Genomic DNA, 23,882 nt, shown 5'->3' with positions numbered 1-23,882 from the left:
TGGAAAGTCTTGGGGAGAGGGTGCTGCTGCCATGGCCCATGGCTAGACCTTACACCTCTGGTGCTGCCCATGTGGGGCCACTAGTACAAATTTTTCCAGGGCCGCTTTTTGTTCCCAATCCGACCCTGAATACCCCTTTTATACTGCTGCAGTAACCCGGGGTATTGCCTGATTAACTCGGGTCACGACTCATTGTAAAAGAGTCCCCCGAAAAATAACCCAGATCCAATGACCCGGGAAGCCAGGTAAGCGAGTAGGGTTGGACCCGGGTAACGGGGCAGTGTAAATGGGTGACCCGGTTCATTCGACCCAGGTCCATTTACAGCATAGGAAGAGCCGGATCACTGGTGCTTGGAGATTATTGTTATCTCCATGCACTGGCAGAACAGGTAACACTGCACCCATGTGCAGTGTATACAGGGTCTGACCTGGGGTTGAATTGTGTGTAAAATCTTGTGTTGGGCCCCAGGTTTTGTATAAAAGTGGTATAATAGTTACATGCAGGAGGGCATGTACAAATAGAATAACTGAAATAGATAAGCAGTATGACCGAACCCACAAATCCTTAATCAGCGCAAGTTAAAATATGGATATACCTACAGCATTGGCCTCCATAAGTGCATCTGTTAATTCACATTTATCGAATTCATGGAAATCAGTAAAATGTCATTAATCTATATTTCACAAATTAGAGAATTGGGAAAAATCATTTCTGTTGTTTTGTTTGCTAATGTCTAGTGATTTTGATTGATTTTCAAAGGGAGAAAAGCTCGAACTCTAGTGTAAAATAATATTCTTTCCAGCTATGGTGTAGATATTGGAAGTGGAAAACTAAAAATGCTTGTTAGATTGCTTGCTAAATGTAGCATAAGATATGTGTTTCTCACCTTACCTGACAAGCTAGAGCACTGTGTTTCATGCTACACTAGCGACAGGTGAATTGAATTACATTGATCATTTTCTTTCAATGGCACATGTCTAGGGAGGTTTATATTAGGCAGTAAACGAACACTCATTTCTTGAAGATATTTTGGAAGCAGGAAAAATGGACAAGTGTAAGGACTTGAGAGACTTTGACAAAGGCAGAAACAGCAGATCTTGTGGGGTGTTCCTGGTATGCAGTAACTAGTACCTACCAAAAGTGGTCCAAGGAAGGGCAACTGATGAACCAGCAACAGGATCACAGCCAGGGCCGGACAGCCCATCTGGTACTTCAGGCATATGTTAGAAGGGCCGATGGTCTGGTGGGCCGGTCTGGTCCCACAGAGAGCCGGGAAGGCCGCACGCAGCGCAGCCCCTGTCTCCCCGCCCGAAGTGTCTGTTGCAAGGGAAATGGGGGTGCGCCACCCCCATGCATCCGTGTCCATGTGCCCCCCCCCTCCCTTAAGGTGAGCATGCCGATTTGGAGCTTGAGGGCCAATTCGGTGCCCCAGTAGGTCCCTGGTCAAGGGCGCCAAAGGCTCATTGATGGACGTGGGGAGTGAAGGCTAGCCCGTCTGGTCTGATACCCCAGAAGTGCTACTGTAGCACCAATTGCTGAAATAGTTATGGCTAGTTATAATAGAAAGGTGTCAGAACACACAGTACATCACAGCTTGCTGTGTGTCTGGGCCAGTGTAGTCGCAGACTAGTCAGAGTGTTCATGTTGTCCCCTGTTCACTGACAAAAGTGTCAGAACTGGACCATGGAGTAATGGAAGAAGGTGGCCTTGTCTGATAAATCACATTTTCTTTTACATCATGTGGATGGCCGAATGCCTATGCGTTGTGTAACTGGGGCAGAGATGGCACCAGGATGCAGTATGGGAAGAAGGCAAGCAGGCAGCGGCAGTGTCATACTCTGGGCAATGCTCTGCAGGGAAACTTTGGGTACTGCCATTCATGCGGATGTTACTTTGGTACGTGCCACCTACCTAAACATTGTTGCATACCAAGAACACCTATTTATGGCAGCAGTATTCCCTGATGGCAGTGGCCTCTTTCAGCAGATTCATTTGCCAAAAATTGTTCAGGAATGGTTTGAGGAACATGACAAACAGGTGATGTCTTGGCCTTTAAATACCCCAGATCTCAATCCGATCGAGCATCTGTGGGATGTGCTGGAAAAACAAGTCTGAGCTATGGAGGCCTCACCAACTTACAGGACTTACAGAATCTTCTGCTTACGTCTTAGTGATAGATACCAAAGGCTGTCTTCAAAGGTGGTGCCTATGCCTCAGTGGGTCAGAGCTGTTTTGGCGGCATGAGGGGGACCTACAGTATACAATATTAGGCAGGTGGTTTTAATGTTATAGCTGATCGGTGTAAACATATTTTCTTGCTTTCAGTGCAGTGATGTACAGTAATAAGGCTTGAAAGTTAGATTCATTTGTTACATCTCTGACTACCAGACGGACCACAGCACTTATTGTAGTGTGTGGTTATATTCTTATGGAAATGCAAAGTGTGCTGAATTTTCAGTATTATATCTGATCATTGTCTACCAATTAATATTTTATTTTCACCACAATTAGAACCTATTAGAAGTCATTTTAAATTAATACTGTTGTTTTTGAAATAGTATAAATAAATCACTAGTTGGAAATAGTATAAAAATAAATCACTAGTTGTTTTAAATAATCTTTCTTTTTGTTGTTTCTGTAGTGGAAATTAATTTGACAGGAGATTATTACCTTAGTGGCGGTGCCTTAGATGCAGCACACAAAGCTAGCAAGATAACATTTCACTGGGGAAAATGCAATGCTACGTCAGATGGCTCGGAGCACAGTCTGGAAGGACAGAAATTCCCTTTGGAGGTAAGTATTGCTGTTTTTAACACTGATTAAATAGTCATTTGCAAAATGTAAATTTCATTATGATTAAACATAATTTCCCGCTTAGCTCAATATTAGCAATGAATTTATGCATAGAAGAAAGGTAGGCTCTTCCTCTTTCCACCATTCCTATATGACTATGTATTCTGAAACTCCACAGTGTAGAACAAGGAAACTTTCTGGACACTACTGTAGCTGCACGGAGCCAATGGTGTCAGTTCTGCATGTTTTATTGTATTCTTCAACAATTGCAACCTTCCTTGATGATAACCTTAAAACCAATCCCTGAGACACTTCAGGCAGTATTATTAGTAATTATTGCATAATGTAAATGACCTATGATTTACATTTCTGAAAACGTCAAGCATTCTGCCGTATGTGTGTGTTTTCCTTCACGTACAGATTATAAATTGATAAATCTTAACATATTTTTAAATTTACATATCTGTATGGGATGTATTTATAATAATGCAATGTTTAGCATTACTTAAAATGCAGACATTTTTTCTTTGGCTTCATATTTTCCTAGTTACTTTAGTCTTGTTCAATTCCCCTTCTTATTAAATCAAATAGATTGAGAGTTGGCTGTTTCTATGTACAGGACAATAAAACTAAAAATAATTTAATTGGTTTTACATTTTATTGTATCATAATTTGATTGTTAATGAGATAGCTAACTTTTGAAAGGTTATTGTTAAAGCTGACAGATACATCTCGCTAGTGTCAACTTTAATAAATTTTGAGGTTTCCTCCTTTGCCAAAGGATCTAATGACAGGGAGGTAAGGTTATTTTTCTAGGATTATATATATATATATATATATATATATATACCTGTATATGTATATATATATAGTGTTTTTCAACCACTGTGCCGTTGCACACTAGTGTGCCCTGAGCAGTCTCCAGGTGTGCCGACATACAAGCGGAGCCAGGTCTGTCCGTGTTTTGCCACCACTGAGGCCCGGAATGATCAATACTGGTGGGTTTAGTGGTTACAGAGCCAGTTCTAATTTTGGGCCTTAGCAGTGTTGGGCTCTCCTGGCTTTCTCAGATGTGGCACAGGCGTTACCTATAGAGAAGCAGCGACATGACATCCTAGGACACAAAACTGCACCATGCATCATCATTATATTTGAATGTGCCTTGGCAATATTTAGATCTTGTTCAGTGTGCCTCGAGTTGTGAAAAGTTGAAAATCTGTGAGATATATATATATATATATATATATATATATATATCATGGAAAAGAGGCACTCAATCAATCATGGTATATGAAAAAAAGTCTTATAAATTTTATTTTCACCCAACAATGGGCATTTCAGGTGGAATCACATTGATGGTGGTGGCTCAGCAAAAACTCTTGAATAAAATATACAGCATATGCAGCATCATAAAGTGCTTTTTGGTAAACAGATGTTTGCTTGTAAAGAGGATATGAAAAGATCAAACCAGTACGTCCGTCGACCTCGGTCCCATGTGGACCGTTCAAGACTCGCACACCAAGTAACAGTCACCTTCCACCATCCAGAGCCATCTGCAAGCACTGTGCTTGCAGATGGCTCTGGATGGTGGAAGGTGACTGTTACTTGGTGTGCGAGTCTTGAACGGTCCACATGGGACCGAGGTCGACGGACGTACTGGTTTGATCTTTTCATATCCTCTGTACAAGCAAACATTTGTTTACCAAAAAGCATTTTATGATGCTGCATATGCTGTATATTTTATTCAAGAGTTTTTGCTGAGCCACCACCATCAATGTGATTCCACCTGAAATGCCCGTTGTTGGGTGAAAATAAAATTTATAAGACTTTTTTTCATATACCATGATTGATTGAGTGCCTCTATTCCATGATATATTTTTACTGGACCATCAAGGAACAGATTATAGGGAGCACCTGGATTTACTAGTATTTAAAAGTGTGCAAATGTTTATATATAGCTTTATATATATATATATATATATATATTAGTGATGTGCACCGGACATTTTTCGGGTTTTGTGGTTTGGTTTTGGATTCGGTTCCGCGGCCGTGTTTTGGATTCGGACGCGTTTTGGCAAAACCTCCCTGAAAATTTTTTGTCGGATTCAGGTGTGTTTTGGATTCGGGTGTTTTTTACAAAAAACCCTCAAAAACAGCTTAAATCATAGAATTTGGGGGTCATTTTGATCCCATAGTATTATTAACCTCAATAACCATAATTTACACTCATTTCCAGTCTATTCTGAACACCTCACAATATTATTTTTAGTCCTAAAATTTGCACCAAGGTCGCTGGATGACTAAGCTAAGCAACCCAAGTGGCCGACACAAACACCTGGCCCATCTAGGAGTGGCACTGCAGTGTCAGGCAGGATGGCACTTCAAAAAAATAGTCCCCAAACAGCACATGATGCAAAGAAAAAAAGAGGCGCACCAAGGTCGCTGTGTGACTAAGCTAAGCGACCCAAGTGGCCGACACAAACACCTGGCCCATCTAGGAGTGGCACTGCAGTGTCAGGCAGGATGGCACTTCAAAAAAATAGTCCCCAAACAGCACATGATGCAAAGAAAAAAAGAGGCGCAATGAGGTAGCTGTGTGACTAAGCTAAGCGACCCAAGTGGCCGACACAAACACCTGGCCCTTCTAGGAGTGGCACTGCAGTGTCAGACAGGATGGTACTTCAAAAAATAGTCCCCAAACAGCACATGATGCAAAGAAAAAAAAGAGGTGCACCAAGGTCGCTGGATGGCTAAGCTAAGCGACCCAAGTGGCCGACACAAACACCTGGCCCATCTAGGAGTGGCACTGCAGTGTCAGACAGGATGGCACTTCAAAAAATAGTCCCCAAACAGCACATGATGCAAAGAAAAAAAAGAGGTGCACCAAGGTCGCTGGATGGCTAAGCTAAGCGACCCAAGTGGCCGACACAAACACCTGGCCCATCTAGGAGTGGCACTGCAGTGTCAGACAGGATGGCAGATTTAAAAAATAGTCCCCAAACAGCACCTGATGCAAAGAAAAAAAGAGGTGCCTGACTTAAACAAACCACCTCACCATTAGAATCCTCCTTGTCAATTTCCTCCCCAGCGCCAGCAACACCCATATCCTCATCCTGGTGTACTTCAACAGTGACATCTTCAATTTGACTATCAGGAACTGGACTGCGGGTGCTCCTTCCAGCACTTGCAGGGGGCGTGCAAATGGTGGAAGGTGCAACCTCTTACCGTCCAGTGTTGGGAAGGTCAGGCATCGCAACCGACACAATTGGACTCTCCTTGGGGATTTGTGATTTAGAAGAACGCACAGTTCTTTGCTGTGCTTTTGCCATCTTAACTCTTTTAAGTTTTCTAGCAGGAGGATGAGTGCTTCCATCCTCATGTGAAGCTGAACCACTAGCCATGAACATAGACCAGGCCCTCAGCCGTTCCTTGCCACTCCGTGTCGTAAATGGCACATTGGCAAGTTTATGCTGCTCCTCAGACGATTTTGATTTAGATTTTTGGGTCATTAAACTGAGCTTTATTTTTTGGGATTTGACATGCTCTCTACTATGACATTGGGCATCGGCCTTGGCAGACGACGTTGATGGCATTTCATCGTCTCGGCCATGACTAGTGGCAGCAGCTTCAGCACGAGGTGGAAGTGGATCTTGATCTTTCCCTATTTTACCCTCCACATTTTTTTTCTCCATTTTTTAATGTGTGGAATTATATGCCAGTAATATATCAATAGCAATGGCCTACTACTATATATACTGCGCACAACTGAAATGCACCACAGGTATGGATGGATAGTATACTTGACGACACAGAGGTAGGTAGAGCAGTGGCCTTCTGTACCGTACTGCTATATAGTATATACTGGTGGTCAGCAAACTGTGCAAAACTGAAATGCACCACAGGTATGGATGGATAGTATACTTGACGACACAGAGGTAGGTAGAGCAGTGGACTACTGTACCGTACTGCTATATATATAGTATATACTGGTGGTCAGCAAACTGTGCAAAACTGAAATGCACCACAGGTGTGGATGGATAGTATACTTGACGACATAGAGGTAGGTAGAGCAGTGGACTACTGTACCGTACTGCTATATATATAGTTATACTGGTGGTCAGCAAACTGTGCAAAACTAAAATGCACCACAGGTATGGATGGATAGTATACTTGACGACACAGAGGTAGGTAGAGCAGTGGCCTACTGTACCGTACTGCTATATAGTATATACTGGTGGTCTGCAAACTGCAAAACTGAAATGCACCACAGGTATGGATGGATATTATACTTGACGACACAGAGGTAGGTAGAGCAGTGGACTACTGTACAGTACTGCTATATATATATATAGTTATACTGGTGGTCAGCAAACTGTGCAAAACTGAAATGCACCACAGGTATGGATGGATAGTATACTTGACGACACAGAGGTAGGTAGAGCAGTGGCCTTCTGTACCGTACTGCTATATAGTATATACTGGTGGTCAGCAAACTGTGCAAAACTGAAATGCACCACAGGTATGGATGGATAGTATACTTGACGACACAGAGGTAGGTAGAGCAGTGGCCTTCTGTACCGTACTCCTATATATTATATACTGGTGGTCAGCAAAATTATGCACTGTACTCCTACTATATACTACAATGCAGCACAGATATGGAGCGTTTTTCAGGCAGAGAACATATAATACTGGTGGTCACTGGTCAGCAAAACTCTGCACTGTACTCCTCCTATATAATACTGCTGGTCCCCAGTCCCCACAATAAAGCAGTGTGAGCACAGATATATGCAGCACACTGAGCACAGATTTGGAGCGTTTTTCAGGCAGAGAACGTATAATACTGGTGGTCACTGGTCAGCAAAACTCTGCACTGTACTCCTCCTGGGGACCACCAGTATTATATAAATACTGGTGGTCCCCAGTCCCCACAATAAAGCAGTGTGAGCACAGATATATGCAGCACACTGAGCACAGATATGGAGCATTTTTCAGGCAGAGAACGTATAATACTGGTGGTCACTGGTCAGCAAAACTCTGCACTGTACTCCTCCTATATAATACTGCTGGTCCCCAGTCCCCACAATAAAGCAGTGTGAGCACAGATATATGCAGCACACTGAGCACAGATATGGAGCGTTTTTCAGGCAGAGAACGTATAATACTGAGACTATGCAATGTCCTTATAGGTCAAAAGTCCAGAGTCCAAAGGCTTCTCAAATTTGCTTCTCGTGAGTTGTCCAAAACCAAATGGTAACATGTAAAAAAACACAAATGGTACACACTAGTTCAGAGAAAAATCCCAGATGTGAAATAGGGAATATGAATGTTTCTTCCCGGGTTCCTTGTGCTGGGATGTCTATGGGAAGTGATGTTCTAGCCGTACAGGTTCACCTCGGTGTGAAAGGTGTTATGGGCTCCTCACATGTGTGCTTACTTCAATATGATTCCAAACAAGCTCATAAAGGTTTCTTTGGATTCTTAACATATATGCTTTATATGCTCCAATCGTGCTCCAATAGTGATAATATCATATAATCTTTAAAATTAGCCGCTCACATTCAGGCTTACTTTAAAAGATGCCGTTCTTCCATGTAGCGGTTTCTTTATGGGTAAGTCGTCTTGTCGTCCTCGAATGTCTCCTCACTTTGTATTGTGCTCGATAAAAAGCATACAAACGAGGGGACGTGTGAGGATACGTAATATATTTATTATAAAAAAAGATAAAAAGTGTTTCCAAAGATTAAACAGAGATAGGATCCCCACAACAAAAACCAGTAATGAGGATCTTAATACAGCCTAGTCCGACAGTAAGAAAAAGATATTACCCCGGGAAATCTCACCGCTTTCTGGCTGGAATAACTGGTTGCTGTGGTGATCCAACTTGTCACATGCTCCCACCAACGCGTTTCTACTAAAAGTCTTTGTCAAGGCCACCTTGACAAAGACTTTTAGTAGAAACGCGTTGGTGGGAGCATGTGACAAGTTGGATCACCACAGCAACCAGTTATTCCAGCCAGAAAGCGGTGAGATTTCCCGGGGTAATATCTTTTTCTTACTGTCGGACTAGGCTGTATTAAGATCCTCATTACTGGTTTTTGTTGTGGGGATCCTATCTCTGTTTTATCTTTGGAAACACTTTTTATCTTTTTTTATAATAAATATATTACGTATCCTCACACGTCCCCTCGTTTGTATGCTTTTTATCGAGCACAATACAAAGTGAGGAGACATTCGAGGACGACAAGACGACTTACCCATAAAGAAACCGCTACATGGAAGAACGGCATCTTTTAAAGTAAGCCTGAATGTGAGCGGCTAATTTTAAAGATTATATGATATTATCACTATTGGAGCACGATTGGAGCATATAAAGCATATATGTTAAGAATCCAAAGAAACCTTTATGAGCTTGTTTGGAATCATATTGAAGTAAGCACACATGTGAGGAGCCCATAACACCTTTCACACCGAGGTGAACCTGTACGGCTAGAACATCACTTCCCATAGACATCCCAGCACAAGGAACCCGGGAAGAAACATTCATATTCCCTATTTCACATCTGGGATTTTTCTCTGAACTAGTGTGTACCATTTGTGTTTTTTTACATGTTACCATTTGGTTTTGGACAACTCACGAGAAGCAAATTTGAGAAGCCTTTGGACTCTGGACTTTTGACCTATAAGGACATTGCATAGTCTCAGCTGTGTCTAGGTAATCTGTATCCATTGGTTTGATGCACTTTGTTTTTCTTTTTGCGCCACCAGTTGGTTCCCATCCCATTGTTTTGCCTTGTTTATGTTCTTTAGGTGTGTGTGGTGACACATCAGGGTAAGGCACCACTAAAGGCTGCATTAGAGTGCGCAGGATTTTTACCTTGAACCCAATTCCATAACGTATAATACTGGTGGTCACTGGTCAGCAAAACTCTGCACTGTACTCCTCCTATAATACTGCTGGTCCCCAGAATAAAGATATTTGCAGCCCCCTGAAAGTTCTGAAACAAAGTGAGAGGACGCCAGCCACGTCCTCTCACTATCATTTCCAATGCACGAGTGAAAAATGGCGGCGACGCGCGGCTCCTTATATAGAATCCGAATCTCGCGAGAATCTGACAGCGGGATGATGACGTTCGGGCGCGCTCGGGTTAACCGAGCAATACTGGAGTATCCGAGTATGCCTCGGACCCCTGTAAAATGGGTGAAGTTCGGGGGGGGTTCGGATTCCGAGGAACCGAACCCGCTCATCACTAATATATATATATATATATATATACTAGGTGCTTCATCGCGCCCTACGGGCGCTCTTCACACCGTCGCAAGGGGCTACGCCCCCTTAACCCTTGCATGCCTTTCTGGGGTTCAATATTTGTGTTATATGGAGTATCACCTGCATTCCTTTGTTAGTGGTTAAATATTGCACAATGAAAGGGTGTGCGATGGTGAAGGAGGTGCAGCCCCTTGCGACGGCGTGAACAGCACCTGCAGGCCACAATGTACAGAATGTAGCGGGTGCGGGGGGTACTGCGGATGGTGTCTGTAGATGCTGCGGATGGAGGGGGGGCGGAAGTGGGGGTGGGGCCCAGATGGGGAAGGGTTGGGAGGTGCTGCGGGTGGGGGAGGGGCAGAGGAGTGGGGGATGCTGATGGGGGAGGGGTCCGGAGGCACTGCAGGTGGGGGAGGGGCAGGGGTGCCATGGGTGGGGGAGGGGCAGGTGTGGGGATGTTGCAGATGGGTGAAGGGTTCCGGAGGTGCTGTGGGATGGGAAGGGGCGGGAGTGCTGCTGGTGGGGTAGGGGTCCGTAGGCGCCATGGGTAGGGGAGGGGCAGGTACGGGTGTTGCGGCAGATGGGGAAGGAGGTCCGGAGGTGCTGCAGGTGGTGGTGGGGCAGGTGCGGGGGTGCCATTGGTGGGGGAGGGGTGGGCGAGGGGGGGACCGCGGATGGAGGAGGGTGTCTGCAGATGCTGCGGGTGGAGGGGGGAAGGTGTGGGGGAGACATATAAGGGGGGTGAATGGTGGAGGGGGCCTGGAGATTGCTGGGGGTGGTGAAGGGGCGGAGGAGTGGGAGCCGCGGGTGGTGTAGGGGGTCTGGAGGCACAGCATGTGGGGGAGGGGTGGAGTGCTGCATGTGGTGGAGGGGAAGGTGCGGAGGTGTGGTGCATTGGGGAGAGGTCTGGAGGTGCTGCGGGTACTGTACCTGCCAAAAAGGTAGTTGGAGGGTATGCAGTAACAGGGCCAGGACAGGGGTGACAGGGTCAGAACAGGGTTGACTGGGCCAGGACAGGGGTGACAGGGTCAGAACAGGGGTGACAGGGTCAGAACAGGGGTGACGGGGCCAGGACAGGGGTGACGGGGCCAGGACATGGGCGACGGGGCCAGGACAGAAATGACAGGGACAGGATAGGGGTGACAGGGTCAGTGTAGGGGTGGCAGGACCAGGACAGGGGTGACAGGGCCAGTATAGGGTTGACAGGGCAAGCACAGGGGTGACAGGGCCAGGATAGGGGTAGCAGGGCCAGCATAAGGGTGACAGGGCCAGGATAAGGGTGAAAGGGCCAGGATAAGGGTGGCAGGTCAAGGCCAGGGGTGACAGGGACATGACAGAACACAGGGCACGGGAGAGATTGGTATTAGGGACAGAACAGTGGTGACAGACAGATGTGTCTTACCAGAGTCACTGCTGCTGGCTGCTGCTGTTCCACTCCAACCTGTTGGCATCTGCTGCTGGTGGAGACTTGGCATGGCTGACTCTCTTAGGCTGTATTCCTGCTTCCTCTGCCCGTCCGCATCACTCCCCCCCTCCTCAGTCACACACCGCAGACCTCGCGCAGCTGGCGGGCACTGTGGTAAGGTGAGACTGGGAGTGACTGGTTAGCCCCCAGGAGATGCTGCGGCTGGAGGGAGGAGGGGGTCATAGCATGCACGTGGCGCGGACCTCACGGCTGCTGGGCACTATGGTAAGGGGAGACTGGGAGTGACTGGTTAGCTCCCAGGAGACGCTGATGCTGGAGGGAGGAGGGGGTCAGAGCCTGCAAGCAGCGCGGACTTCTGCAGCGCTACCCGCCGTCTAAAGTGTGTGAAGGAGCTGGGCGCAACTCACTGCAGGTGGCAGCGCTGCAGCTAGCGGTGGGGTCGCAGGGGCTGGAGATAACAGAGGCAGTACGGAAAGTGCACAGCGGCTGGTGACCCACAAAACTACAGCTAAGAAGCGTGGAGTGTGCCAGAATGTGACGCTCCTCCCCGCCAGAGAGACCCTGCTGAGTATGCTGATGTGGGGGTCAAGTATGGCATATCCCCTCACACACCCCCATACCTCCCAAATGTCCCAATTTTCGCGGGACAGTCCCATTTTTTGGGGTCTGTCCCGCTGTCCCACCCGCGGGTCGCAGTGTCCTGCGGTGGGGGGGGGGGGGGGGAGCAGTTGAAAAGCTCCTGTACTCGCTGTTCTGCTTAGCAGAGCAGCGGTGAATAGTGGAGACAGAGGGAGAGGGGGCATCAGGGAGTACGGATTAAGGGGGGGTTCCAGCAGCAGAGCCGGATTAAGGGGGGGGGGGGCAGGCGGTACGTACCATTGGCCCCACAGTTTTAGGGCCCCCCCCCGGCTCGAGTAGCTCTGTCCCAGCTCAGAAGCTCCCCCGTCCTGCCAGCAACAGCGTCAGCATTGTGCTACAGTCAGCACACGCTGCTGCATATTGGCAGGTCTGTGGTGTTGCATGGAGGCAGCAGTCTCCCTGCTTTCTTCTGCCTGTGCGGGTGTGTAGGGGGAGCGACCACCTCCTCTGGATTTACCCCTAGCTGAGGGGCCAAAATACCATTAAAAAAAAATTAAAAATAAAAATCCCTGAATTTGCATAATGGGGCGTGGCCTCGCGTCCCGCGATTAGGTCACGCCCCCAACCCACAGCAGGCACAGCAATGAGATAGGGCTCCCCTGTATCAAGTGCCCTGGGCCCCCCGGACTCATAATCAGCCCCTGGGGGCATGCCAGCAGCTCACAGAGCGCTGGGCATGCCCCCTCACTGACGAAAACGGGGCCCTCCCGCGAAGCCACGCCCCCTTTTCGCTGTGTGTGTGTGTGTGTGTGTGTGTGTGTGTGTGTGTGTGTGTGAAAGCTAGGAGGTATGCACCCTGCCTGTGCCATGTCCATACTATCTGCTTCTGCAGCTGCTCCTAGTCTCCTATATAATAGCCCAGATCTGTGATCTTGTGATGCACCCTGCCTGTGCCATGTCCATACTATCTGCTTCTGCAGCTGCTCCTAGTGTCCTATAGATTTGGCCAGATCTGTGACTCATTTGACTAACTCCGCCCACTGTTGTGACTCCGCCCAGCGTTAGCAAATGAATCACAAGATCACAGATCTGGGCTATTATATAGGAGATAAGTATATAACTCAAAAAAAGCTTGGATTATGTGATCATGTAGTGTGGGCTCATCATGTTAATGCTGAAATGCTTTGCATCATGTGCAAATAAGTAGTTATACTAAATTATGACTAGTCAGTAGGATAACCGCTCTGCAATTGTTCCTGTTAAAACAATTTCTAAATAAGAAAAAGAAGAAAGTGATTGCACCTTGTTCATGAGGAAGAGCGTAGGAGGCACTCAGGAAATAGTTACTTTTCAATGGTACTGCTAATATGTGCCTGAATTATGGCAAGTGTTTGTGTCACAATGTATGAGAACAGATTGTATCCTAACGTGCAGTTAGAATGCCACCAAGTAACACCTGTGAAGAGCATAAGAAGCTATATAAATGCTAAAAGAACTGCACAATAAAAGTTAATAGATGTCCTCAGCAGGCACAAGATTCTGAAGCAAATATATTGCAAACAGGCTCCTTGCTGTCAGAAGTGACATTTATTTAGTCAGTACTTTACAGTTATGTACCATGCAACTTTGCATACTGTACTGTACTATTGATATGTTTCATTGCACGTATTTTTATTTTTTACAGATGCAGATCTTCTGCTTTAATGATAAGCAGTTTGACAGTTTGGATGATGCAATAAAAGAAAATGGAAAACTGAAAGCTTTATCTGTTTTATTTAAGGTAAGGGACACATTGTAGTGAACTGTCAATGTAAATGACTAAACATTAATGCAATCTAAATATCTGACCTCAGGGTTAATGACACATGCAAGCTCATAGGAACATTCTTCACACTCCTTAGGGTGTGTACACACGGTGAGATCCCTGCTATGTTCGATTTTGACTATGCGATTTCCCTTGAACTCCCTCAGAGACCAGATAGCACAGATTGTACAGATTTTGACTAACTGTGCTTGAGATTTTGTCTATGTACGATTTTGACTAAGTGCCAATTTTGACTATACTTTGTACTAGATTGTACACTAGATAGTCAAGATTGACTTGCCTGCACAGTCTATCTAGCCTTACGATACCGACCCCACGGGAGCGCGCATCGGGATCGAATCTGTATCGCAAGCTGCCTAGCACCATGAGATATGCACTAACTTTTCATAAGATTTTGACTATATAGTCAAAATCTTACAGATTTATCTCACCGTGTGTACACACCCTTACAATACACAGGTTCTTCCACTGTATAAGTATGTTTTCTCCTGATTTTTCCCCATTTTATTTCTTTCTTTTTTTTTTTTTTCATATATATTTATTTTTTGGGGTGGGGACACATGGTGTGTACTTTTTTCTAATAATGCACTTGACTGTTTTTATGAATGTTCTATAATTACTGAATATTGCAAATAGTGTCACTGTTGCTCGGGGGATAAAACACTGTGGTTGCCTGAACATGGTTGGATGAGATCCCTTGGGGAGTCCTGAGCCCACCAGGAAACTAGGAGAGAGGCAAAATGAGCTGTCATGTGACGGACGCACTTTAGACCCTCACTGCTCCATATCCCTATGGGCCTCTAAATCATCAGTGATGACAGCAGCCAAATGTACTGCTCCAGCTGTTTTTATGCAACTGCTCTTCATACATACACTGCTATCAGACTTTATTAAATCCCTTTAGGAATATGTATCACGGTGGCCCGGTGGGATATGCAAATTCCTTGCAGAAGGAAAGCTCTGGGTTCTCATTGTCAGTCATGGGACAAGTCAGGCAGGGGATTGTTATGGTATATCAGGCAGCACAGGATTTGAGATAACATGGGGAGCATTTTCAGACAGTTCATTCCAAATACTGCTGCTTTCCAAAGAAGCAAAATCATATTTAGATTAGGTAGCATGTTCCACTATGCAATAAATCCATACACTGCACTAAGACCTGAAACAAATTACATATCCTTTCATTTCTAAGCTCACTCTGCACAACATATGTGCATATGACTGGAGATATTTCCACCCAACATTAAGTATGTGATATTAGTGTTCACACCAATCTCTGTGACCTTCTAGAAAACAGCATGTAAAGTAATATTACTCTATTGCAGATTGGTCAAGAAAACAAGAATTATGATGCAATTATCAATGGAGTTGATAATGTTCATCGGTTTGGTGAGTTTAGATTTTTTTTGTATTCTGTTGATGTTTTCCACCCAAATACATGATCACTGTTTTCTTTCAGAACTTCTAAAGGCCCATACACACTTGACGATAAAATGAGCGACGTCGTTCATTTCAGCCCTCATCAACGACGTCGCTCATTATATCGTCAAGTGTGTATGCATCCGACGACCACCGATGCGCGGCCCGGCGGGACGTTAACGACCCTCGCTTATCTGTGGAGCATGTATGCTCAATTTCCACTATGGTCGTTACCGACCAGAGACGTCGTTGAATGTGTATGGTGTGAACGACCAACGACCAAGCCACTGTTCACCAGCCCTGTTCCCAGCTCATTAGTTTAATAAACTGTTCAGCTTGGATGCTTCAACGATGAATGGTCTTTGGTCGTTGGTAGTGTGTATGCTCATGTCGTTTGCTCAGCTGTTCAAGGGAAGTTCAAGGGAAGTCGTTAACGACGTGTGCATCGTCAAGTGTGTATGGGCCTTTAATGTTTTTGTGTTTGCTGTTTCAAGTGTGGCTAAATTATAAACAAATTCTGGATTATTACTGTATATGTTGTAGTGAAAGGTAAGAGACATTATTTTTTATGTCTCTTATGATTATGATTATGTTCAACGTATACTCTTTCCTTTATGGAAATCAATAAGAAAAATACAGATAGGAGTTTAACACTAAGGGATTTATTGATTACAGGAAGAGAAGTCCAAAATCCGACACAAAAACAGGTGCTTTGTCAGAGATGGGGCTTTTCTTTATCTACAGTTAGTAGCCCCTGATCAGCTATAGCTTTTTTGTTTATTCTGGCCACCATCCCTAGAACACTAGAACCGATGCTGTATTGCACCCGATGCTGTATTGGAAGAAGGGGGCAAGTCAAATGTTTGTTTTTCCTTTTTTTTTGCACCTTTAATAGTTCAGACTGTGAGATTCAGTTCCCGGAGTAGAATCCTGGGTTGGAGCTGGGGTATCAGTTGAATGTAGGAAACTAGGTGGCTTTATGAAATTCCTGTGCATGAGAGGGTCACTTGATGATGAGACATTAGAGTATGAGAGCTGGGTGCCGGACTTGGACTGGTGATAAAAGAATCGGGGCTGGAAGCGGCTATGCTGGTTGCCGTTCTGGAACTGTCTATACTACAGTAGGTGCCGGGCTGGAACCAGCTATGCTAGTGAATAGTCCTGCAATTAGAATCGTTGAAGTCAACAGTACTGCCAGGATGTGCAGAGTGGACTACTGATCTGACTAGGCTGGAAGTGGTATTGCTGGAAGCAGTAGTGCAGCTGAGCAGATTGCAACTGAATACTGGACTGACCACTCTAGAACTGGTATTACTGGAAGCAGTAGTACTGCAGAACAGATCTGAGCTGGAAGCTCTGTTAACCAGGCTGGAACTGGAATTGCTGGGAGCAGTAGTGCTGCAGGACAGGTCAGAGTTTGAATCTTTATTAACCAGGATGGAATTGGAATTGCTGGCAGCAGTAGTGCTGCAGGACAGGTCAAAGCTTGGAGCTTTATTAACAAGGCCGGAACTGGAATTGATGGGAATTGTAGTGCTGCAGGACAGGTCTGAGCTGGAAGCTGTAGTAAACCAGCTGGAACTGGATTTGCTAGGTACAGTAGTGCTACAGGACAGGTCTGAACTGGAAGCTTAAGTAACCAGGCTGGAACTTTAACTGCTGGGAGCATTAGTGCTGCAGGACAAGTCAGAGATGGAATCAGAAGGTAGAAACTGATCAGAATGACAGAAGCTAAGACACACTGGGATATAGCAGTGTTGCACTGGCAACTGACCAAGGCTTCAGAAAGCATTTTTATAGCGAGTGCTGAGTGGTGATTGGTTGTTGGAGTCATGGGACCAGAGCTAGACTCACAAAGGTGTCATAGTCAGGTGACATTTTTCAAGATGGCGGCACCCAGTAAATGGGGTGATGCCTGAGAATGGGCATCAGGTCCACATGCAACATGGCTACAGGAGCAGCATGGAGCAGGAGAGATGCACTGGGCTCTTTGAGAACCCCTGAAGCAGTGCATGGACCAGTGGAATAGTAAGTACCGGAGAGTGGGGCCTAGAACCTGATGGACCAGATGTTCGGTGACTCGTGGACTTGGTGCTTATTGCATTTGGCAATTTGTATACAAACCAATCAAATCGGGTAAAGAATTACAGGACTCATTTTAGCAAACAACAATTTTCTGCTGATTTTCCTTTATTATATATGTTAATGTCCAACTTGCAGGAAAATAACTGGAAAACCAACATGGGCATTTAAGCTTTATTTAGCAGTAAACAAAAGTAAAACTGCCACAGTCTTAAAACTGACACTTTTTGTAGTTACATTTTTTCACATACAGATGTTTGAGTCCCAAAGTGTTGTTTAGTCACACGATCTTATCTAGTGAAAATAAATATTATATTTAAAATGGTAAATATTTTGTTTCGCACTACAGTTAAAAATAACATTTTACCTGCAGTGAAGGTACTGTAGCTACAGTTACCACACATCATATGTTTCAGGATTGCAGTAAGTATGCAGCAAGACACATTTACCATAGAGACTATAGGCCCTCATTCCGAGTTGTTCGCTCGCAAGCTGCTTTTAGCAGCATTGCACACGCTAAGCCGCCGCCTACTGGGAGTGAATCTTAGCTTAGCAAATTTGCGAACGAAAGATTCTCAAAATTGCGAATAGAAATTTCTAAGCAGTTTCTGAGTAGCTCGAGACTTACTCTGCCACTGCGATCAGTTCAGTGAGTTTCGTTCCTGGTTTGACGTCACAAACACACCCAGCGTTCGCCCAGACACTCCCCCGTTTCTCCAGCCACTCCCGCGTTTTTCCCAGAAACGGCAGCGTTTTTTCACACACTCCCATAAAACGTCCAGTTTCCGCCCAGAAACACCCACTTCCTGTCAATCACACTACGATCAGCAGAACGAAGGAAAAACCTCGTAATGCCGTGAGTAAAATACCAAACTTCTTAGCAAATTTACTTGGCGCAGTCGCAGTGCGAACATTGCGCATGCGCAGTTTGCGGAAAATCGCTGCGATGCGATGAAAAAGAACGAGCGAACAACTCGGAATAAGGGCCATAGTTCTTGCTGAATTCACCATGTGGTTCTCAACCTCGGTTCTCAAGTACCCCCAACAGTTCATGTTTTCCAGGTCTCCACACAGGATTGCAAGTGAAATAATTTGCTCCACCTGTGGATCTTTTATAATGTGTCAGTGAGTAATGAATACACCTGTTCAACTGCTAGGTGACCAGGAAAACATGAACTGTTGGGGGTACTTGAGGACCGAGGTTGAGAACCATTGATGTGGTTGATGCCACTGACTGGACAGCTACTTAAATACTATAATTTAATATATTTTTTTTTTAAAAATTCAATATATGTTTATCATTTTGAAAACAGAATAGTGTGTTTTTCCACTTTAATTTTGAGTGTGACTCCAAATACAGACCTCCATGGGTTAATAAATTTGATTTCCATTGATAATTTTTGTGTGATTTTGTTGTCAGCACATTCAACTATGTAAAGAACAAAGTATTTATTAAGAATATTTCATTCATTCAGATCTAGGATGTGTTATTTTGGTGTTCCCTTTATTTTTTTTAGCAGGGTATATAGATATATATATATATATATATATATATATATATATATATATAGAGAGAGAGAGAGAGAGAGAGAGAGAGAGAGTATGCAGGCACTCACCAGTAAATTCCAACTGGTATTTATTGAAAACTCACAGAGACATAAAGACGGTGTGTCAACGTTTCGGTCATCACATTCACATTCCAATCCGAATGGTGTTGCACTGGACAGTTGCCCTTCTGATGTCCTTGTGTGATGTCCTGAAGAAGGTCATGTGATGACCGAAACGATGACACACCGTCTTTATGTCTCTGTGAGTTATCAATAAATACCAGTTGGAATTTACTTGTGAGTGCCTGCATACCCAAATTTCTATATACTGGCCTATGGGCCTTTGTGGAGCACCCCATCGTTGATCTTATCAAGTCTGGAGTGTGGACTTTACCGTATATATATATATATATATATATATATATGCAACTCAGCATGACATAAACTAATGTTTGCTGCAACCAGCCAGTGTTGAATTCATTCTACTGTGTGTTGCAGGCTGGGGTATGACTTTGAGGACTTAAAGCACAATTTCTTCAATAGGATGTGGGATATTGCAGCCAAAACTTGAACATATTTAATGGGTATATTGAGGGGTCTGAGCGCCCCTGGCAAAGCAAATGTTCTCTAGATTACAACTCAAACATCTTTATTTTTTATAAGCTCCTGGAACATTTATATAAAAATGTACAGTATTGTTAGTGGCTATTTAACATAAAGTGATATTTATTTGATGTTTAGTGTTCCTTAAATATCATGTTATAGAACCATATTAAAAAAATCCCTGGCGCTTGTATAGTCAGTTATCCTGCTCGTTTCAACAATTAAATATAATAATAATATCAATATGATTACAGCTGCTCCCAAAAGGTACTGCTGAAATACCAAAATTGTTTTTATAGGGGGAGATATATAGTATATAAATATATATCAGGAAGCGCTCTATTCAAAAAATTAATGATTTATTACATAATATTTTAAAACAATAATAAACAATTTAATATATCAATAGGGTAGACATATAATTCATGTACCTATGGTAAATATCTCTCTCATTAGTGTCTCCAATATTACATGAGTCCTTAATGGCAGTGTTCCTTATATTCAGAAATCTCCTATATAATAGCCCAGATCTGTGATCTTGTGATTCATTTGCTAACGCTGGGCGGAGTCACAACAGTGGGCGGAGTTAGTCAAATGAGTCACAGATCTGGCCAAATCTATAGGACACTAGGAGCAGCTGCAGAAGCAGATAGTATGGACATGGCACAGGCAGGGTGCATCACAAGATCACAGATCTGGGCTATTATATAGGAGACTAGGAGCAGCTGCAGAAGCAGATAGTATGGACATGGCACAGGCAGGGTGCATACCTCCTAGCTTTCACACACACACACACACACACACACACACACACACACACACACACACACACACACACACACACAGCGAAAAGGGGGCGTGGCTTCGCGGGAGGGCCCCGTTTTCGTCAGTGAGGGGGCATGCCCAGCGCTCTGTGAGCTGCTGGCATGCCCCCAGGGGCTGATTATGAGTCCGGGGGGCCCAGGGCACTTGATACAGGGGAGCCCTATCTCATTGCTGTGCCTGCTGTGGGTTGGGGGCGTGGCCTAATCGCGGGACGCGAGGCCACGCCCCATTATGCAAATTCCGGGATTTTTATTTTTATTTTTATGGTATTTTGGCCCCTCAGCTAGGGGTAAATCCAGAGGAGGTGGTCGCTCCCCCTACACACCCGCACAGGCAGAAGAAAGCAGGGAGACTGCTGCCTCCATGCAACACCACAGACCTGCCAATATGCAGCAGCGTGTGCTGAATGTAGCACAATGCTGACGCTGTTGCTGGCAGGACGGGGGAGCTTCTGAGCTGGGACAGAGCTACTCGAGCCGGGGGGGGGCCCTAAAACTGTGGGGCCAATGGTACGTACCGCCTGCCCCCCCCCCCCCCCTTAATCCGGCTCTGCTGCTGGAACCCCCCCTTAATCCGTACCCCCTGATGCCCCCTCTCCCTCTGTCTCCACTATTCACCGCTGCTCTGCTAAGCAGAACAGCGAGTACAGGAGCTTTTCAACTGCTCCCCCCCCCCCCCCCACCGCAGGACACTGCGACCCGCGGGTGGGACAGCGGGACAGACCCCAAAAAATGGGACTGTCCCGCGAAAATTGGGACATTTGGGAGGTATGGGGGTGTGTGAGGGGGTATGCCATACTTGACCCCCACATCAGCATACTCAGCAGGGTCTCTCTGGCGGGGAGGAGCGTCACATTCTGGCACACTCCACGCTTCTTAGCTGTAGTTTTGTGGGTCACCAGCCGCTGTGCACTTTCCGTACTGCCTCTGTTATCTCCAGCCCCTGCGACCCCACCGCTAGCTGCAGCGCTGCCACCTGCAGTGAGTTGCGCCCAGCTCCTTCACACACTTTAGACGGCGGGTAGCGCTGCAGAAGTCCGCGCTGCTTGCAGGCTCTGACCCCCTCCTCCCTCCAGCATCAGCGTCTCCTGGGAGCTAACCAGTCACTCCCAGTCTCCCCTTACCATAGTGCCCAGCAGCCGTGAGGTCCGCGCCACGTGCATGCTATGACCCCCTCCTCCCTCCAGCCGCAGCATCTCCTGGGGGCTAACCAGTCACTCCCAGTCTCACCTTACCACAGTGCCCGCCAGCTGCGCGAGGTCTGCGGTGTGTGACTGAGGAGGGGGGGAGTGATGCGGACGGGCAGAGGAAGCAGGAATACAGCCTAAGAGAGTCAGCCATGCCAAGTCTCCACCAGCAGCAGATGCCAACAGGTTGGAGTGGAACAGCAGCAGCCAGCAGCAGTGACTCTGGTAAGACACATCTGTCTGTCACCACTGTTCTGTCCCTAATACCAATCTCTCCCGTGCCCTGTGTTCTGTCATGTCCCTGTCACCCCTGGCCTTGACCTGCCACCCTTATCCTGGCCCTTTCACCCTTATCCTGGCCCTGTCACCCTTATGCTGGCCCTGCTACCCCTATCCTGGCCCTGTCACCCCTGTGCTTGCCCTGTCAACCCTATACTGGCCCTGTCACCCCTGTCCTGGTCCTGCCACCCCTACACTGACCCTGTCACCCCTATCCTGTCCCTGTCATTTCTGTCCTGGCCCCGTCGCCCATGTCCTGGCCCTGTCACCCCTGTCCTGGCCCCGTCACCCCTGTCCTGGCCCCGTCACCCCTGTCCTGGCCCCGTCACCCCTGTCCTGGCCCCGTCACCCCTGTTCTGACCCTGTCACCCCTGTCCTGGCCCAGTCAACCCTGTTCTGACCCTGTCACCCCTGTCCTGGCCCTGTTACTGCATACCCTCCAACTACCTTTTTGGCAGGTACAGTACCCGCAGCACCTCCAGACCTCTCCCCAATGCACCACACCTCCGCACCTTCCCCTCCACCACATGCAGCACTCCACCCCTCCCCCACATGCTGTGCCTCCAGACCCCCTACACCACCCGCGGCTCCCACTCCTCCGCCCCTTCACCACCCCCAGCAATCTCCAGGCCCCCTCCACCATTCACCCCCCTTATATGTCTCCCCCACACCTTCCCCCCTCCACCCGCAGCATCTGCAGACACCCTCCTCCATCCGCGGTCCCCCCCTCACCCACCCCTCCCCCACCAATGGCACCCCCGCACCTGCCCCACCACCACCTGCAGCACCTCCGGACCTCCTTCCCCATCTACCGCAACACCCGTACCTGCCCCTCCCCTACCCATGGCGCCTACGGACCCCTACCCCACCAGCAGCACTCCCGCCCCTTCCCATCCCACAGCACCTCCGGAACCCTTCACCCATCTGCAACATCCCCACACCTGCCCCTCCCCCACCCATGGCACCCCTGCCCCTCCCCCACCTGCAGTGCCTCCGGACCCCTCCCCCATCAGCATCCCCCACTCCTCTGCCCCTCCCCCACCCGCAGCACCTCCCAACCCTTCCCCATCCGGGCCCCACCCCCACTTCCGCCCCCCCTCCATCCGCAGCATCTACAGACACCATCCGCAGTACCCCCCGCACCCGCTACATTCTGTACATTGTGGCCTGCAGGTGCTGTTCACGCCGTCGCAAGGGGCTGCACCTCCTTCACCATCGCACACCCTTTCATTGTGCAATATTTAACCACTAACAAAGGAATGCAGGTGATACTCCATATAACACAAATATTGAACCCCAGAAAGGCATGCAAGGGTTAAGGGGGCGTAGCCCCTTGCGACGGTGTGAAGAGCGCCCGTAGGGCGCGATGAAGCACCTAGTGTTAATATATGCTGTGAAGTCTTGATAAGAAAAATAGCCCGTATTGCATTTGTCTCCTTTGATCTTGTCAGTCTAGCAGCAACGTGAGGATTGTAGTGGCAAGCACACCAACATGCAGTGTTTCCTCCGTAAATTGATGTTGTATGTACACTGTGGGAACAGGCGGAGGGAGGGCGCCGATTCGGTAATGTCCCGGCGCTATGCTGCACCCCCGTCTGACCTCGGCTGACAGTGTCCTGTGTCGTATAGTGCAGGAAAAGTGGGTCACTCTTACCGGACTTAAATCTTTCACAAGCGCCGTGTTTTGTCAGCAGACTCCCGTATCAGCGGCGGCTATGTAATGTCCGTAATCGGCTATCCTTGGAACACAGCCGTGGAGACAACTTCAATGGATGGGTTATTTGGAAGGTCCTTACGCGTTTCTCCGCCCCTATCTCACGGCGGTTTCGTCAGAGGATGTAATGTCTGCCATTCTGGCTGCCTTCCAATATGACCAATTCTAGAAGAGACTCTTCTAAAATTGGTCATATTGGAAGGCAGCCATTACATCCTCTGACGAAACCGCCGTGAGATAGGGGCGGAGAAACGCGTAAGGACCTTCCAAATAACCTATCCATTGAAGTTGTCTCCACGGCTGTGTTCCAAGGATAGCCGATTACGGACATTACAT

The 23,882-nt window shown here is 46.7% G+C and overlaps 1 protein-coding gene across 6 annotated transcripts in view; it reads left to right on the top strand.

The window, feature by feature from the left end:
- Positions 1 to 23,882, top strand: part of PTPRZ1 (protein tyrosine phosphatase receptor type Z1) — a 368,376-nt gene that overhangs the window by 200,760 nt on the left and 143,734 nt on the right. For all 6 annotated transcript variants that reach the window (XM_063927193.1, XM_063927198.1, XM_063927197.1 and 3 more), the window contains exons 4-6: positions 2,643 to 2,794; positions 13,751 to 13,846; positions 15,217 to 15,280. In XM_063927193.1, coding sequence (XP_063783263.1) covers positions 2,643 to 2,794; positions 13,751 to 13,846; positions 15,217 to 15,280 — 312 coding nt within the window. The remainder of the gene's footprint in view (positions 1 to 2,642; positions 2,795 to 13,750; positions 13,847 to 15,216; positions 15,281 to 23,882) is intronic.

The sequence above is a fragment of the Pseudophryne corroboree genome, chromosome 6, assembly GCF_028390025.1.
Source record: "Pseudophryne corroboree isolate aPseCor3 chromosome 6, aPseCor3.hap2, whole genome shotgun sequence".
Taxonomy (NCBI): Eukaryota; Metazoa; Chordata; class Amphibia; order Anura; family Myobatrachidae; genus Pseudophryne; species Pseudophryne corroboree.
This window is presented reverse-complemented; position numbering and strand designations above follow the sequence as displayed.